Source organism: Hemitrygon akajei, chromosome 5 (assembly GCF_048418815.1).
Source record: "Hemitrygon akajei chromosome 5, sHemAka1.3, whole genome shotgun sequence".
NCBI lineage: Eukaryota > Metazoa > Chordata > Chondrichthyes > Myliobatiformes > Dasyatidae > Hemitrygon > Hemitrygon akajei.
The window spans coordinates 98,739,520-98,756,146 of record NC_133128.1 but is presented as its reverse complement, the minus strand read 5'-3'; the positions used below and the strand labels follow the sequence as shown (position 1 = coordinate 98,756,146).

The window sequence follows — 16,627 nt, the reverse complement described above, 5'->3', positions numbered from 1 at the left end:
TGTGCATAGGTACTTGGCGATTAAATTCTGATTCTGATTCTTTCTGGCACTGGATATTGACTAATAGGTGAAAGCTTACAAGAGTGATGTAATTTGAAAATTTGATGATCAGGAGAGTTCTCTCTCCTGCCTTATATTCAATTATCGATTAACACCTGGATTGCAGATTACCTTCATCTAATGACAAGGTTATTCCTTGCACAAAATGTCTGCAGTGTCAGTAAAAGTAACTATTCCATTAGTTTTCTTTGCAAAGTACTTTAGCAGTTTGGGGGAGGGGCGGAACAGTGGCAAATTGGTTAGCATAACGCTCTTACAGTGCCAACTAATACCAATCAGAGTTCAATTCCTGCTGTTGGCTGTAAGGAGTTAGCATGTTGTCCTTGTGATCACGTGGGTTTCCTCTGGGTGTTCCGCTTGCGAGCTGCCCCAGCACATCCTCGCTAATTTGATTTGACACAAGCAACACATTTCCCTATTGATGTACATGTAAGCAATTTTGACCATCAATTGCTTTATTTAATAATTTTCTCTACCTGTCCATAGAATTTTGATGATTTATGGGCACAGACCTCTTTGCCTCCTTTAACCTCCAATATTGGTAGTTTTTCACCATTTACTTCGTGCATTAACCATTTAATACCATCCAGTTTTCTTTGAACTGTGCTAGATCACTTGAGATAGCAGTAGAAACCAGGTAATTGCAAAGGGTTCACAAACATTTTCTTGCAAATGTAAATAATAAATGTGAAGTATAAAATGACCTCCACCTGTCCTATAAAATTTTTTTGAATGTACAATATTGTATGGAGCTGAAGGGCCAAAGCTAGTAAAGTGCATCTAATTTTCATTCTCTTTTCAACTCAGGGTGTGGACATTGTAAAAAGATGAAGCCAGATTACGAAGAAGCTGCTGAATTGCTGAATAACAACAATAATGTAAGGAAATGTTTCTGTTCTTTCCCAACACTTGTTTCTGTTTAGCCAAACTTGTGGTCATTGAATAGATACATGCAAGAAAGGAGAACTTTCTTATCCCATAGCTTCTTCCTCTCTTTCAAAATTCAAGGTACTTGTTTAATTTCACTCCTTTTTTTCTTCCCTTTCTGTCCCCACCCTCCTTGCCCTCTCCCCCTGCTTCCAGTCACTGTTTTCCATTGTCATCCTAGAGCCCAGGTGTGTTGGCTGCAGTGGATGTGACAACCCACAAGAACTTGGGAGAAAAGTACCAGATTACTGGCTTCCCAACACTCAAGTACTTTGAAAATACAGAAGAGAAGTGGACACTTCCGCATCTACGAACCAAGGACAAAATCATCGAATGGCTGCACAAGTATGTACTGTTGCTGACTAAACATAGTAATCTGTGCTTCCAAATAACCTGCAAGGGTTGCACAGAGTGCAAGATAAAGTATATTGCTTGACGTTGGGAAGATGGTGCAGTGATGAGGTTCAGAAAGTAGACTTGCATTTGACTAATAACTTGCACTCCTGAGAGGTGCAGCTCACCTGCTTCTCACTTTAGATCTACAGAGAAAATGCATTTAGCCACCAAAATGGATCATATTTATGGAATTCCTTTAAAGCAATAAAATAAGCTTATGAACATACGATTCTGCAGATATTGGAAGTCTTGAGTAAGACACAATAAAATGCTGGAGGAACTCAGAATCAGTTTAATATCACTGGCATATTTTGTGAAATTTGTAGTTTTGTGGCAGCAGTACATAATTTACAATACGTAGTTTTTAAAAACTATAAATTACAACTAGAAATGCATATAAAATATAAATATATAGAGCAAAAAGAGATCTAATAAATAATAAAAGTGAATTCGTGTACATGGATTCATTATCCATTCAGAAATCTGATGGCTGAGGGGAAGAAGCTGTTCCTGAAACATCGAGTGTGTGCCTTCAGGCTTCTGTACCACCTCCTTGATGATAGCAATGAGAAGGCAGCACAGCAGTGTAGTGGTTGGCACAGTTTATAGTACCAGTGCCTGGGTTCATTTCCTGCCGCAGTCTGTCAGGAGTTTGTATATTCTCCCCGTGGCCATGTGGGTTTCCTCCATTTTCCTGCCAAAAACATACTGGTTAGTAGGTGAATTGGTCATTGTAAATTGTCCCGTGATTAAGCTTGGGTTAAATTGAGGGTTGCTGGGTGGCGTGGCTGGAAGGGCCTGTTCTGCGCCGTATCTCAATAAATAAGTAAAATAAAGAGGGCATATCCTGAGTGACGGGTCCTTAATGATGGATGCCACCTTTTTGAGGCATCACCTTTTGAAGATGTCCTTTACTGTAGAGACTAACACCCATGATGGACTAGGCTGAGTTTATAACTTTTTGTAGCTTTTTCCAATCCTGTGCAGTGGCCCCTCCATACAAGTCAGTGATGCAGCCAGTCAGAACGCTCTCCACAGTACTTCTGTAGAAATTTGCAAGTGTCTTTGGTAACATACCAATTCTCATCAAATTCCAAATGAAATATAGCATGTCTTCTTGTCACTGTTGCCTTGGGAGAGATATGGGAGAAATTACTGGAAATTGGAGAAATCGATGTTCATGCTATCAAGTTGAAGGTCACCCCGGCCAAATATAAGGTGTTGCTCCTCCAACCTGAGTTACTCTCTCATTCCTTCCGATTCCTTCCCCTCACCTACTCATCACTTCTCTCTGGTTCCTCTCCTCCTCCTCCTCTTTTACTCTTCCATCTATCCTCTCCCAGCTTCTTACTTCATCACCCTTCCCCACTCAGCTATCACCTGTTACCTTGTACTTCCCTCCCTCCCTCCCCCTTCTCTCTCTCTCTCTCTCTCTCTGTCTATCTCTCCCCCTCTCCTCTCCTCTCTCCCCTCTCCCCTCTCCTCTCTCCCCTCTCTCTCCCTCTCTCTCCCCTCTCTCCCCCCCCCCCCCCCCCACACACACACACACACTTTTTTTATTCTGGTTTCTGTCTGCTTCCTTTCCAGTCCTGATGAAGGGTTTCAGCCTGAAACGTTTATTCTCTTCCATAGATGCTGCCTGACTTGCTGAGTTCCTCCATCATTTTGTGTGGTCATTAAGCAAGTTCAGTAGCCTGCATAGGACTGATTATCAAATCACACCAAATTCTTTAGGATCTTTTAGGATGGATGAAGAAAATCAAATATATTTTAGAGGAACTCGGTAGGCTAGGCAGTATCAGTGGAGAGAAATAGACAGTGGAAGTTTCAGGTTGAGACTCTTCATCTGCACTAATTAATGACAAGGTGATGGAGGCCAGTGAATTGGAAACTGATTTGGTATGAGGTGTTCTGTAGGTGGGAAGGGACAAAACAGGAGGATAAGTTGGATTTGCCTATGGATTGTAAGTTCAGTAGGGCAAAAGCAGTCAGAAACAATAGGCCTACCATGGCATTCTTCATTGTGAATCTCGGGAGGAAATGGAAATGGTCATCACGGGATTCAGAAACTATCATGTTTGAGATTTAGGAGGGGAGATCTGCTGAAGTGACAGTATATGATGATTTTTGGTGGAATTATGGTTCCAAGATGGATATGAGAAAGTGTCCGAGAGCTGCCATCCAGACTGTAAGGCAGAGGTTATTGAAGGGATGAGGAGTTACTTGCGGGACAGGGCCAATGAACACATATATACCTAGAGGAGATCCAGTCCCTTCATAGATCTGGGACACCTCATGCTCACAACCATTTTAACAGCTTCCAATTCTCTGGCTCTCATTGTCTCATCTTTAAACTAACTGAAAATCAGGTTTATTATTACTGACTTATGTTATGAAATGTGTCTTGTGGCAGCAGTATAGTGCATTACATAAAAATACTGTAAGTTAAAATAAGAAATATATTAAAAAATAAACAAAAAGTGCAAAAAGTTTGGTAGTGTTTTGATAGTTTGGTAGATTCAGAAATCTGATGATAGAAGGGAAAAAATTGTCCCTCAAGCATCGAGAGTCCATCCTGTACCTCCTCGCTGATGATAGCAAAAGAGATCACTTACATAAGAAGCTGCAGCACAGATTATTTACTGCAATGTTCTTTTTCATTTTCTTCTTTTTCCTTCCTACTAGTCCACAAGCTCCTCCACCACCCGAACAGTCATGGGATGAACAGCAAACCAGTGTCACCCATCTCAGTGTTGAAGATTTTAAAGAGTTTCTAAAGAAAAAGAAACAAGCTCTGGTCATGTTCTATGCCCCCTGTAAGTTTTGCATTTTTCTAACCTTAGGTGAATTCTTGAACCTGGTACTTTCCCTGCCACTAGAATTCTGAAGAGAGAGTCTAGGAGTGAACTGTTGCACAGATTTGATATGTTCTTTTACTTATTCATTTGTAGATGGAAGTGTATATCCATCCTTAATGTGAACAACTTTCCTGAACCCTTGCAGTCATTCTGGTGACAGTGTAGTTGAGTAAAAGAGTTCAAGGTTAAGACCCACTGACAGCAAAGTTATGATACTAATAAGGATGTTTCTTTCAGTGGAAGAGTCTAGGATCAGAGGGCACAGCATCAGAATACAATGATGTCCCTTTTGAACAGAGATGGAGAGGAATTTCTTTAGTCAGCAGGTGGTGAATCTGTGGTCAGCATTAATACAGATGGCTGTGGAGGCCAAGTCATTGGGTATACTTAAAGTGGAAGTCGATAGGTCCTTGATTGGTAAGGACATCAAAGATTACAGGAAAAGGGCTGGAGAATAGAGTTGAGAGTGATTAACCATGATGGAATGGTGGAGCAGACTCGATGGGCTGAATAGCCTAGTACTACTCCTATGTCTTACTGAGGTCGTCCATTGAATGGGATCAAATGCAGATATTGCAACTTAGCTGCCAGAGCAGAATGATATGGAGAGCAAGCTGTTGCCCATGCAATAGGCTTCCCCTCTCCACACAGGAGTTCAATGCTGAACTCACCTTAAAAACTCTGGCTCCAGATTTTTTCCTCAGGATTTACTCCTGAAGCCTTCTCCATGAGTAGGTATAGCCACAAGTCAGTGGAGATTTGAGATCAGACTTCTCCTTCTCATTGGTGAGCTGCTAACCACAGCTGATGAGCCCCATCTGCCAAAGTGACTAGTTTTATGGCACCTGTAACCTCCATTTGCCTCTTCTCTTGTCAGTAGAAACTAGTGGAACTATGAGCAGCTAAACTGCATGTGAAGGCCAGGTGCTGGACTTGGTCGTCAGAGTCTATTTGAGACGCACCTTTGGGAGCATTTAATAGCTAATGGGAGCTTATTCCCCTGTCAATGACAACTATAAGGAATCTCCTATGTCTGATAGTCTTAGTAAGTGCCATGTCGGAGCATGTGGTGTCTGGCTTAGAGGTGATCTTGCAAGTGATACCATTCCTGCTTGCCAATATACATGACAGTGAGTATAGGAATAGCGTGAGGTGGAGGATAAATGTGTGGCTGAGGGATTGGAGCAGGGGGCAGGAATTCAGATTTCTGGATCATTGGGACCTCTTTCGGGGCATGTGTGACCTTTACAAAAAGGAAGGGTTGCACATGAATCCCAGGGGGACCAATATCCTGGCAGGGAGGTTTGCTAAGGCTATTGGTGAGAGTTTAAACTGGAATTGCTAAGGGGTGGGAACCGAACTGAAGTGACAGAGGAAAGGGAGGTTGCCTCACAAATAGAGAAAGCTTGGAGACAGTGCAAAAGGGAGGATAGGCAGGTGATAGAGAAGGGATGGTTTGAGATGTGTCTATTTTAATGCAAGGAGTATCATGAACAAAGCGGATGAGCTTAGAGCGTGGATCAGCACTTGGAGCTATGATGTTGTGGCCATTACAGAGACTTGGATGGTGCAGGGGCAGGAATGGCTACTTCAAGTGCCAGGCACTTGATGTTTCAGAAAAGTGATGTTTCAGAAAAGATAGGGAGGCAAGCAAAAGAGGTGGGGGCTTGGCACTGTTCATCAGGGATAGTGTCATGGATGCAGAAAAGGAGAAAGTCATGGAGGGGTTGTCTATGGAGTCTCTGTGGGTGGAAGTTAGGAATAGGAAGGGGTCAATAACTCTACTGGGTGTTTTTTATAGACCACCCAGTAGTAACAGGGGCATCGAGGAGCAGATAGGGAGACAGGTTCTGCAAAGGTGTGATAATAACAGGGTTGTTATGGTGGGAGATTTTAATTTCCCAAATATTGATTGGCATTTCCCTAGAATGAGGGGTTTAGATAGGGTGGAGTTTATTAAGTGTGTTCAGGAAGGTTTCTTGTCACAATATGTAGATAACCCTACAAGAGGAGAGGCTGTACTTGATCTGGTATTGGGAAATGAACCTGGTCAGGTGTCAGGTCTCTCAGTGAGAGAGCATTTTGGAGATAGTGATCACAATTCTATCTCCTTTACCATTGCATTGGAGAGGGATAGGAACAGACAAGTTAGGGAAACGTTTAATTGGAGTAAGGGAAAATATGAGGCTATCAAGCAAGAACTTGGAAGCACAAATTGGAAACAGATGTTCTCAGGGAAATGTACGGAAGAAATGTGGCAAATGTTCAGGGGATATTTGCGTGGGGTTCTGCTTAGGTACATTTCAATGAGATGGAAAGGATGGTAGGGTACAAGAACCGTGGTATACAAAGGCTGTTGAAAATCTAGTCAAGAAGAAAAGAAGAGCTTACAAAAGGTTCAAAAAACTAGGTAATGATAGAGATCTAGAAAATTATAAGGCTGGCAGGAAGGAGCTTAAGAATGAAATTAGGAGAGCCAGAGTGGGCCATGAGAAGGCCTTGGCAGACAGGATTAAGGAAAATCCCAAGGCATTCTACAAGTATGTGAAGAGCAAGAGGATAAAACATGAGAGAATAAGACCAATCAAGTGTGCCAGTGGGAAAGTGTGTAGGGAACCAGAGGAGATAGCAGAGGTACTTATTCACTATGGAAAAGGATCTTGGTGATCGTAGGGATGACTTGCAGCAAAATGAAGAACTTGAGCATATAGATATTAAGGAAGGGGATGTGCTGGAGCTTTTGGAAAGTTTCAAGTTAGATAAGTCACTAGGATCAGATGGGATGTACCCCAGGCTAATATGGGAAGTGAGGGAGGAGATTGCTGAGCAATAATCTTTGCATCATTAATGAGGACAGGAGAGGTTCCGGAAGATTGGAGGGTTGCGGTTGTTGTTCCCTTATTCAAGAAAGGGAGCAGAGATAGCCCAGGAAATTATAGACCAGTGAATCTTACTTCAGTGGTTGGTAAGTTGACAGAGAAGATCCTGAGAGGCAGGATTTATGAGCATTTGGAGAGGCATAATATGATTAGGAAGAGTCAGCATGGCTTAGTCAAGGGCCCGTCGTGTCTTACGAGCCTGATTGAATTTTTTGAGGATGTGACTAAACACATTGATGAAGGTAGAGCAGTAGATGTAGTGTATATGGATTTCAGCAAGGCGTTTGATAAGGTACCCCATGCAAGTCTTATTCAGAATGTAAGGAGGCATGGGATCCAAGAGGACATTGCTTTGTGGATCCAGACCTGGCTTGCCCACAGAAGGCAAAGAGTAGCTGTAGACTGGTCATATTCTGCATGTACGTCGGTGACCAGTGGCGTGCCTCAGGGATCTGTTCTGGGAGCCTTACTGTTGGTGATTTTTATAAATGACCTGGATGAGGAAGTGGAGGGATGGGTTAGTAAACACAAAGTACACTGCAGATGCTGTGGTCAAATCAAGACGTACAAAAAAGCTGGATGAACTCAGCAGGTCGGGCAGCATCCATTGAAAGGAGCAGTCAACGTTTGGGGTCGAGACCCTTCGTCAGGACTAAAGAAGGAGGGGGCATGATGAGGCCAAACCGGTTGGAAGAACAACATTTCATATACGGTCTGGGTAGTCTCCAGCCCCTTGGTATGAACATTGAATTCTCCAACTTCTGGTAATTCCCTCCCTCTCCCTTCCCCCATCCCACCTTCACTCTGTCTCCTCTTTTAGCTGCCTATCACTTCTCATTACTCTGCCTTCCTCTACTACCCATAGTGCTTTCCCCTTAGATTCCTTCTTCACCTCTCCTGCCTATCCCCTCCTTGCTTCCCCTCCCCCACCCCTTGATCTTTCCTCTGATTGGTTTTCCACCCTCCCCCCACCTTCTTTATAGGGCCCCTGCCCCCTCCTTCTTTAGTCCTGACGAAGGGTCTCGACCCAAAACGTTGACTGCTCCTTTCAACGGATGATGCCCGACCTGCTGAGTTCATCCAGCTTTTTTGTACGTCATGGGTTGGTAAATTTGCTGATGACTCAAGATTGGGGGTGTTGTGGATAGTGTGGAGGGCTGTCAGAGGTTACAACAGGGCATTGATAGGATGCAAAACTGGGCTGAGAAGTGGTAGATGGAGTTCAACCCGAATAAGTGTGAGGTGGTTCATTTTGGTAGGTCAAATATGATGGTGGAATATAGTATTAATGGTATGACTCTTGCCAGTGTGGAGGATCAGAGGGATCTTGGGGTCTGAGTCCATAGGACACTCAAAGCTGCTATGCAGGTTGACTCTGTGGTTAAGAAGGCATATGGTGCATTGGCCTTCATCAACCATGGGATTGAGTTTTAAGAGCCGAGAAGTAATGTTGCAGCTATATAGGACCCTGGTCAGACCCCACTTGAAGTACTGTGCTCAATTCTGTTCACCTCACTACAGGAAGGAAGTGGAAACCATAGAAAGGGTGCAGAGGAGATTTACAAGGATGTTGCCTGGATTGGAGAGCATGCCTTTTGAGAGTAGGTTGAGTGAACTCAGCCTTTCCTCCTTGGAGTGAAGGAGGATGAGAGGTTACCTGATAGAGGTGTACAAGATAATGAGAGCCATTGATCATGTGGATAATCAAAAGCTTTTTCCCTGGGCTGAAATGGCTAGCACGAGAGGGCATAGTTTTAAGGTGCTTGGAGGGAGGTACAAAGGGTAAGTGATTTTTTTACGCAGAGAGTGGTGAGTGCGTGAAATGGGTTGCCAGCGATGGTAGTGGAGGTGGAAACGATAGGGTCTTTTAAGAAACTTATGGATAGGTTCATAGAGCTTAGAAAAATAGAGGGCTATGGGTAAGCCTAGGTAGTTCTAAGGTAAGGACATGTTCGGCACAGCTTTGTGGGCCGAAAGGCCTGTATTGCGCTGTAGGTTTTCTATGTTTCTATATAGTTCGCTGATTTGGGAATACTTTTGATGCGTAACTTCCATTGCTTTATTGATTGGTGCACACAACAGCCACAGTTTACTAGCAATGGAAGAGCGAATTTTTCAGGTGGCAAATGGGATTCAAATTCAGCATGTTTCTTTGTGGATTTGTCACACCACACTTGGAATATGGTGAAAAGTCTTGGGACCCTTATCTAAGTAAGGATGTGCTGGCTTTGGAGAGGGTCCAGCAAAGTTTCACGAAAGTGATCCCAGAAATGAAAGGGTTAATGTATGAGGAACGTTTGATGGCTCTGAGCCTATACTCGCTGAACATTAGAAGAATGAGAGGGGAACTCATTGAAACTCCTCAAATATTGAAAGGCCTAGAAAGCGTGGACGTGAAGTGGACGTGTTTGTAATAGCAGGGAAATTTAGGGGAGAAAGCACAGCCTCAGAAAAGAAGGACATCCCTTCAGAACAGAGATGGCGGAGCAGACTGGATGGGCAGAACAACCTAATTCTGCTGCTCTGTCTTTTGGTTTTCTGGATAAGGAATGAGTCAGTGCATAGTCTTAAAAATAGAAGAAGCTGGAGAGGGAATAGCTCCTGGAGAAAATGTGGGGTGAATTGACAGTTTATAAATGGGGGCTGTATTGATATCTTTTTGAAGAAGAGTTATGAATTGTGGAGACATTACTAATATTGTGCAGTGGAAAACTGTTGTCAAAGGGTGCTAATAGATTAACATCTTTTAAAGGTGAGGGCAGAGGATGAGATTGGTGTAAAAGAATCATAAATGGACTCTTGATATATGTTATTAAATTTAAAATAATCTTCTTTAGAACAAGCATTCAGGGGAAATGAAAGTTAGGAAGCTCCAAGTTCATCTCATGGTTTGTATTAATTGACAGAGAAGCAAGCCTCCTATGTTATTATTGCCTGAAGCACAAGAGAAGAAAAAGCTTTATTTTTTAAACTACTGAACATTTGTGGACTACGAAGGCATTGCCTTTGAAGCTTAAAAGGAATGAGACAGGAATACTCAGAGATTTAATGGTTGGGTTCTGGTAAAGAAGGCTTTAATATTAAATTTTACTGAGAGCAATGGCTAGAAGATGTTTCACCACAGAAATGGATGTTGCAGGTATGATGTTTTACCTTAGAAGTTGTACAAGGAAGAAAATGTTGTAACTTTTCAAGGAAAGGTAGATTAGACTCTAAATGACAATAAACTGAACCTGAATCTGATCTGAATCTGAAACAGCTGACAAAATTGAACTAAAGAGAAGAGAGAAAGTTTCCAGGTGAGGCAACACTTCACCTGTGAGTCGGCTGGTGTGATATACTGCGTCCGGTGCTCCCGGTGCAGCCTTCTATACATTGGTGAGATCCAACACAGACTGGGAGACCATTTCGCGAACATCTATGCTTTGTCCGCCAGCGAATGCAGGATCTCCCAGAGGCCACACATTTTAAATCCACGTCCCATTCCCATTCTGATGTCTATCCATGGCCTCCTCTACTGTCAAGCTGAGGCCACATTCAGGTTGGAGCAACACCACCTTATATTCCGTCTGGGTAGCCTCCAACCTGATGGCATGAACATTGATTTCTCCTTTAATACCCCTCCTCTCCTTTTTACCCCACCCCTTATTTATTTATTATCCCCCCCCCCCCCCACTTTTTCCCCTCTTTTTTCTCTCTCTGCCCCTCTCACAATCACTCCTTGACTGCTCTCCATCTCCCTCTGGTGCTCCCCTCTCCCTTTCTTTCTCCCTAGGCCTCCCGTCCCATGATCCTCTCCCTTCTCCAGCTGTGTATCCCTTTTCCCAATCAACTTTCCAGCTCTTAGCTTCATCCCTCGCACTCCTGTCTTCTCCTAACATTTCGGATCTCCTCCTGCCCCTCCCACTTCCAAATCTCTTACTATCTTTTCTTTCAGTTAGCCCTGATGAAGGGTCTCGGCCCGAAATGTCGACTGTACTTCTCCCTATAGATGCTGCCTGGCCTGCTGCGTTCCACCAGCATTTTGTGTGTGTTGCAGAGAAAGCTTATACTGAGACTTAGATGAGAGTTTAGTGGGACTAGGTTGGGTTGTTTTGGGCAGCACAGTAGCATAGTGATTAGCACAATCGCTTCACAGCACCAGTGATCACTGATCAGAGTTCAGTTCCTATTGTGTCTGTAAAATGTTTGTATATTCTCCCCGTGAACATGTGTGTTCCCTCTGGGAACTCCACTTTCCTCCCACATTCCAATAATGGGTTACGGTTAGTAAGTTCTGGGCATGCTTCATTGGCGCCAGAAGCATGGTGGTACTTGAAGACTGCCCCCAGCACACTTCTCACTGATTTGATTTGACACAAACAATGCATTTCGCTGTATGTTTTGATGTACCCATAAGAAATAAAAGCTAGCCTCTTTTAACAACGAGCCAGCCAGCATTGACTGAAGTAGACAAATAGCTGTCTTCTGTGTGATAGAAAGTGGCTTCTGGTTAATTGGGTCATCAGTTAATTGGGACAGCCATTTATTTAGAAACATAAAAAATAAGTGCAGGAGTAGGCCATTCGGCCCTTTGAGCCTGCACCGCCATTCAGTATGATCATGGCTGATCATCCAACTCAGAACCCTGTACCTGCTTTCTCTCCATACCCCCTGATCCCTTTAGCCACAAGGGCTATATCTAACTTCCTCTTAAATATAGCCAATGAACCGGCCTCAACTGTTTCCTGTGGCAGAGAATTCCACAGATTCACCACTCTGTGTGAAGAAGTTTTTCCTCGTCTCGGTCCTAAAAGGCTTCCCCTTTATCCTTAAACTGTGACCCCTCGTTCTAGACTTCCCCAACATCGGAAACAATCTTCCTGCATCTAGCCTGTCCAATCCCTTTAGAATTTTATATGTTTCAATAAGATCCCCCTCAATCTTCTAAATTCCAGTGAGTATAAGCCTAGTCAATCCAGTCTTTCTTCATATGAAAGTCCTGCCATCCCAGGAATCAATCTGGTGAACCTTCTCTGTACTCCCTCTATGACAAGAATGTCTTTCCTCAGATTAGGGGACCAAAACTGCACACAAAACTCTAGGTGCGGTCTCACCAATGCCTTGTACAACTGCAGTAGAACCTCCCTGCTCCTGCACTGAAATCCTTTTGCTATGAATGCCAACATACCATTTGCCTTTTTCACCGCCTGCTGTACCTGCATGCCCACCTTCAATGACTGGTGTACAATGACACCCAGGTCTTGTTGCATCTCCCCTTTTCCTAATCGGCCACCGTTCAGATAATAATCTGTTTTTCTGTTCTTGCAACCAAAGTGGATAACCTCACATTTATCCACATTAAATTGCATCTGCCATGAATTTGCCCACTTACCTAACCTATCCAAGTCACCCTGCATCCTCTTAGCATCCTCCTCACAGCTAACACCACCGCCCAGCTTCGTGTCATCCGCAAACTTGGAGATGCTGCATTTAATTCCCTCGTCTAAATTTGGGACAACTCTTAAACAGCAAAAACAAATCAAGAAAATAACCTGGATTCCCTTAGTTTATTTGGGACATTATGCAACTTAATTGGGACTGAAGACTGTTGCCAAACAGTTTCTAAATGTCAGTTGCATGCTCTTGTTTGGTTGTTAGACACTACACAGTGCTTGGAGTGAACAGTGTTTAAATAGCACCAGTTGCACATACTTGTGTTCAAAAAGTAGTGATTTTTGCTCACTGAGGTTTCAAGCATTCAGGCTTGGAGTTACGAGACATGGCTGAGAGTTAAAAAGGAAAGAATTTCACAACCTCAACAAGTTAGAAACTACAAAGAATTTGAACGTATGGACAGTCACCTTGAATGGTACAATTAAAATGAGGATTTGGAGGATGCAGTCATTGAAAGCAGTCCATTATCTGTACAAGGTGTCTACGCTGATTTTGTTTATTTACAGTCAATAAAAGCATAAACCTGGATGATTTCCTCCATCATAACTATTCGGAATGGATACACATTTTTATAGTGTTATAGTATTTATAGTTTTCTAATTTATTCTGTATTTCATTGAAATACATAATATTTTACTCAGTTAAACAGTAGTTTGTCTTTTTGATACTTTTTTAACTATTTCCCTGAAATTTCAGATAATTGGGGCAGCCATTGAATTGGGTCAAAATGCACTGGTCCCAATATGTCCTGATTAACTGGAATCCACTGTACTCTCTATTTAGGTGAGACAGGTATTTCAACAATATGCCCTATTCTGAGCATGGTTAATGGAAATGCATCTCCTGCTATGGCTGTGCTGTCTACACACTGTGCTTAAACACTGTCTCTCGTATACATCTCTTTTCACATTGCCATCCCTTCACAATTTTTGATGTAGCACTAACTTGAGCACACTAGCAAAGATTAAACATTCTGGAGTCGTAGAAGAGAAATAAATCACCCTATGACATTCCTAATGATTCAAAGCAAAATGCTGTTGTTGCATAAATTCTGGAAAGGTGCCAAACTTTTTGAAAATACTCAGCCTGTCAAGCAGAATCAGGGAGAGAAAAACAAGGTTATCCTTTCATACCAGTGAGAATTCATAAGAACCAATACTGATGGAATGTTACTGAACTGAAACCTTTACTCAGTTTTTGTATTTCCATCATTTTTGGTTCTTATTTCTAATGTATTAATGAAAAGCTGTTCTGTCAGTCAGTGTGTAATAATAATGGAACTGTTGTTTGGGTATAAAATGATATTTACAAAAGGGACAGCAGAAAAAAAATTTTCTCAGATGTGATATGGGACCTGCTCAGCGTTATCTCTTCCCATTCGCTTTAATTTTTCCAGTTTGCTTTTTATTGATGCTTCTCATTGCTGCAGAAGTTGATCTTATTTAGAATCAGGTTTATTATCACTGATGTACTGTATATGTTATGAAATATGAAAGCCTAAGTGTTGTCACACACTGTGAAACTGCTGAGTTTACAACTCTGCCTTTGGGAATTTGTTTCTATTTGATACTCCCAAAATAAAGCAACAGAAATATCATCAATAAGCAACAATTTAATTCCAGTTTTATTTAGTTGGTCAGAAGGTCAATTGTATTCTGTTCTGGTCGCTTAATTAGAGGAAGGATGTGGAAGTTTAGAGAGGGTGTGCAGGAGATTTACCAGGATGCTGCCTGGATTAGAGAGCATGTCTTATGAGGAAAAGTTGAGTGATCTGCAGCCTTTCTCTTTGGAGGGAAGAAGGATGACATGTGACTAGAGAGAGGTCTACAAGATGATAAGAGGCGTTGATAGAGTGGACAACCAACACCTTTTTCCCAGGGTGGAAGTGGCTAATACAAGAGGGCATAATTTTAAGGTGATTGGAGGGAAGTATAGGGAGAATGTCAGAGATGTTTTTTACACACAGAGTAGTGGGTCCATGGAATGCTCTGCCAAGGGTGGTGTACAGGCAGTTAGAGATATTTAAGAGACTCTTAGATAGGGTCATGGATAAAAATGGAGGGCTATGTGGGAGGGAGGTGTTAGATTGATCTTGGAATGTGTTAAAAGGTCAGCACTACATTGTGGGCTGCAAAGCCTGGAACTGTGCTGTACTGTTCTGTGCTCTGTCTAATTGAGAACCAGAAGACAACTGTTACGTGGTACAACATTCAGCAGATTTTCCTCAACTTATAATATTTTCAATGTGAGTAATTTTGTGTGATATTTTGCATTCATTTGTGAGTTACAAAGTATGTGGTATCAACTGATCTGAAAGTAAAGCAGTTTTCAGCTCTGGACAAAACCTGAAGATTTTTCAGAAACAGGTGATCACTTTTAAAAGGACACAAAATGCTGGCAGAACTCAGCTGACCAGACAGCATTTTGTGTTTTTATTTATTTCCAGCATCTGCAGATTCACTCGTGTCACTTTTAAAAGCCCTGTGTTAACCAAGTATGAAAAAATGTAGCAAGCTTGTCCTTGCAGTGACTTGGTAAAATAAGAGACTTTCTCAAATAACTGCCTATAACCTCTTGTCCTCACCTGTCACCCCACCAGCCTCTGCATCCAGTACATCATTCACCATAACTTCTGCCATCTCCAAATCCCACCACCAAGCATATCTTTCCCTCCCTCCCACTTTCTGCTTTCCACAGGGATCGCTCCCTATTCGACTCACTTGTCCATTCATCCCTCCCCACTGATCTCGCTCCTGGTACTTAACCTTGCAAGTAGAACAGGTGCTACACCTGCCCCTACACCTCCTCCTTCAGAGCTCCTTCCAGATGAGGCAACACTTCACGTTTGAGTCTGTTGGGGTCATATACTGTGTCCGGTGTTCTCGGTGTGTCTTCTTGTATATCGGTGAGACCTGACATAAATTTCCAGAAGAAGCGGGATCTCCCAGTGGCCACCCATTTTAATTCTACTTCCCATTCCCATTCCTGCAGGTCCATCCATTGCTTCCTTCACTGTCACAATGAGGCCACACTCCAGTTGGAGGAGTAACACCTTATATTCCGTAAGGGTTTCCTCTAACCTGATGGCACGAGCATCAATTTCTCAAACTTCCAATAATGCCCTCCCCACACTCTACTCACATTCACCTTTTCCTCTCTCACCTCATCTCCTTGCCTGCCCATCATGTCCTTCTGGTGCTGCTCCCCCCACTTTTCTTTCTTTCATGACCTTCTATCCTCTCCTATTAGATTCCCCCTATATCTCTTTCATTAATCAACTTTCCAACTCTTTGCTTCACCCCTCCCTCCCACCCCATTTCACCTAACACCTTGTGGTTTATCCTCCCATCCCCCACTTTCTTACTCTTGATTCTTCATTTTTTTTCAGCCCTGATGAAGCATCAACTGTAGTCTTTTTCCATAGAGGCTGCCTGACCTGCTGAGTTTCTTCAGCATTTTGTGTGTGTTGCTTGGATTTCCAGCATCTGCAGATTTTCTCTTGTTTGTGACTGGCCTATAACCTGATCTACATTTGCAAGAAAACGTTTGAGAACCCTTTACTATTACCAGTTTTTATTTAGCATAATTACTCATAAAATGTGTTCTGATCTTCATCCAAGTCACAATAATAGACAAACACAATATGCCTAAACTATTACACCGATAGTTGTACTACTACTTGTCAATACTGAGTACACCATTTAAATGATCATAGTATAAGTTCAAAAAAATATGTGAACCTCTGGGGTAATGCCTTCTACAAAAGCTATTTCAGGTCTGGTGTTCCAATCAATGAGATGAGATTAGAGGTGTGGGTTGTAGAGGTGCCCTGCCCCATAAAAAAGACACACAAAGTCAGGTTTCTGACAGAGCCTGCTCTTCTCAAGAACCGTCTATGTGCACCATGCCTCAATCAAAACAACTTTCAGAGAACCTTCAAAGAAGAATTGTAGAGATGCATGAAGCTGGAAAAAACATCGCTAAATACCTGAGAATTCAACAGTCCACAGTAAGAGAAGTTGTCTACAAATGGAAGAAATTTAGTACTATTGCTACTCTCCCTAGGAGTGG

The 16,627-nt window shown here is 42.5% G+C and overlaps 1 protein-coding gene across 1 annotated transcript in view; it reads left to right on the top strand.

Moving 5' to 3' along the window:
* The window catches only part of pdia5 (protein disulfide isomerase family A, member 5), a 211,341-nt gene that overhangs the window by 117,365 nt on the left and 77,349 nt on the right, over nt 1–16,627 (top strand). Inside the window, exons 12-14 of the mRNA XM_073046123.1 lie at nt 868–938; nt 1,169–1,332; nt 4,069–4,199. Of these exons, the coding sequence (XP_072902224.1) occupies nt 868–938; nt 1,169–1,332; nt 4,069–4,199 (366 nt within the window). The remainder of the gene's footprint in view (nt 1–867; nt 939–1,168; nt 1,333–4,068; nt 4,200–16,627) is intronic.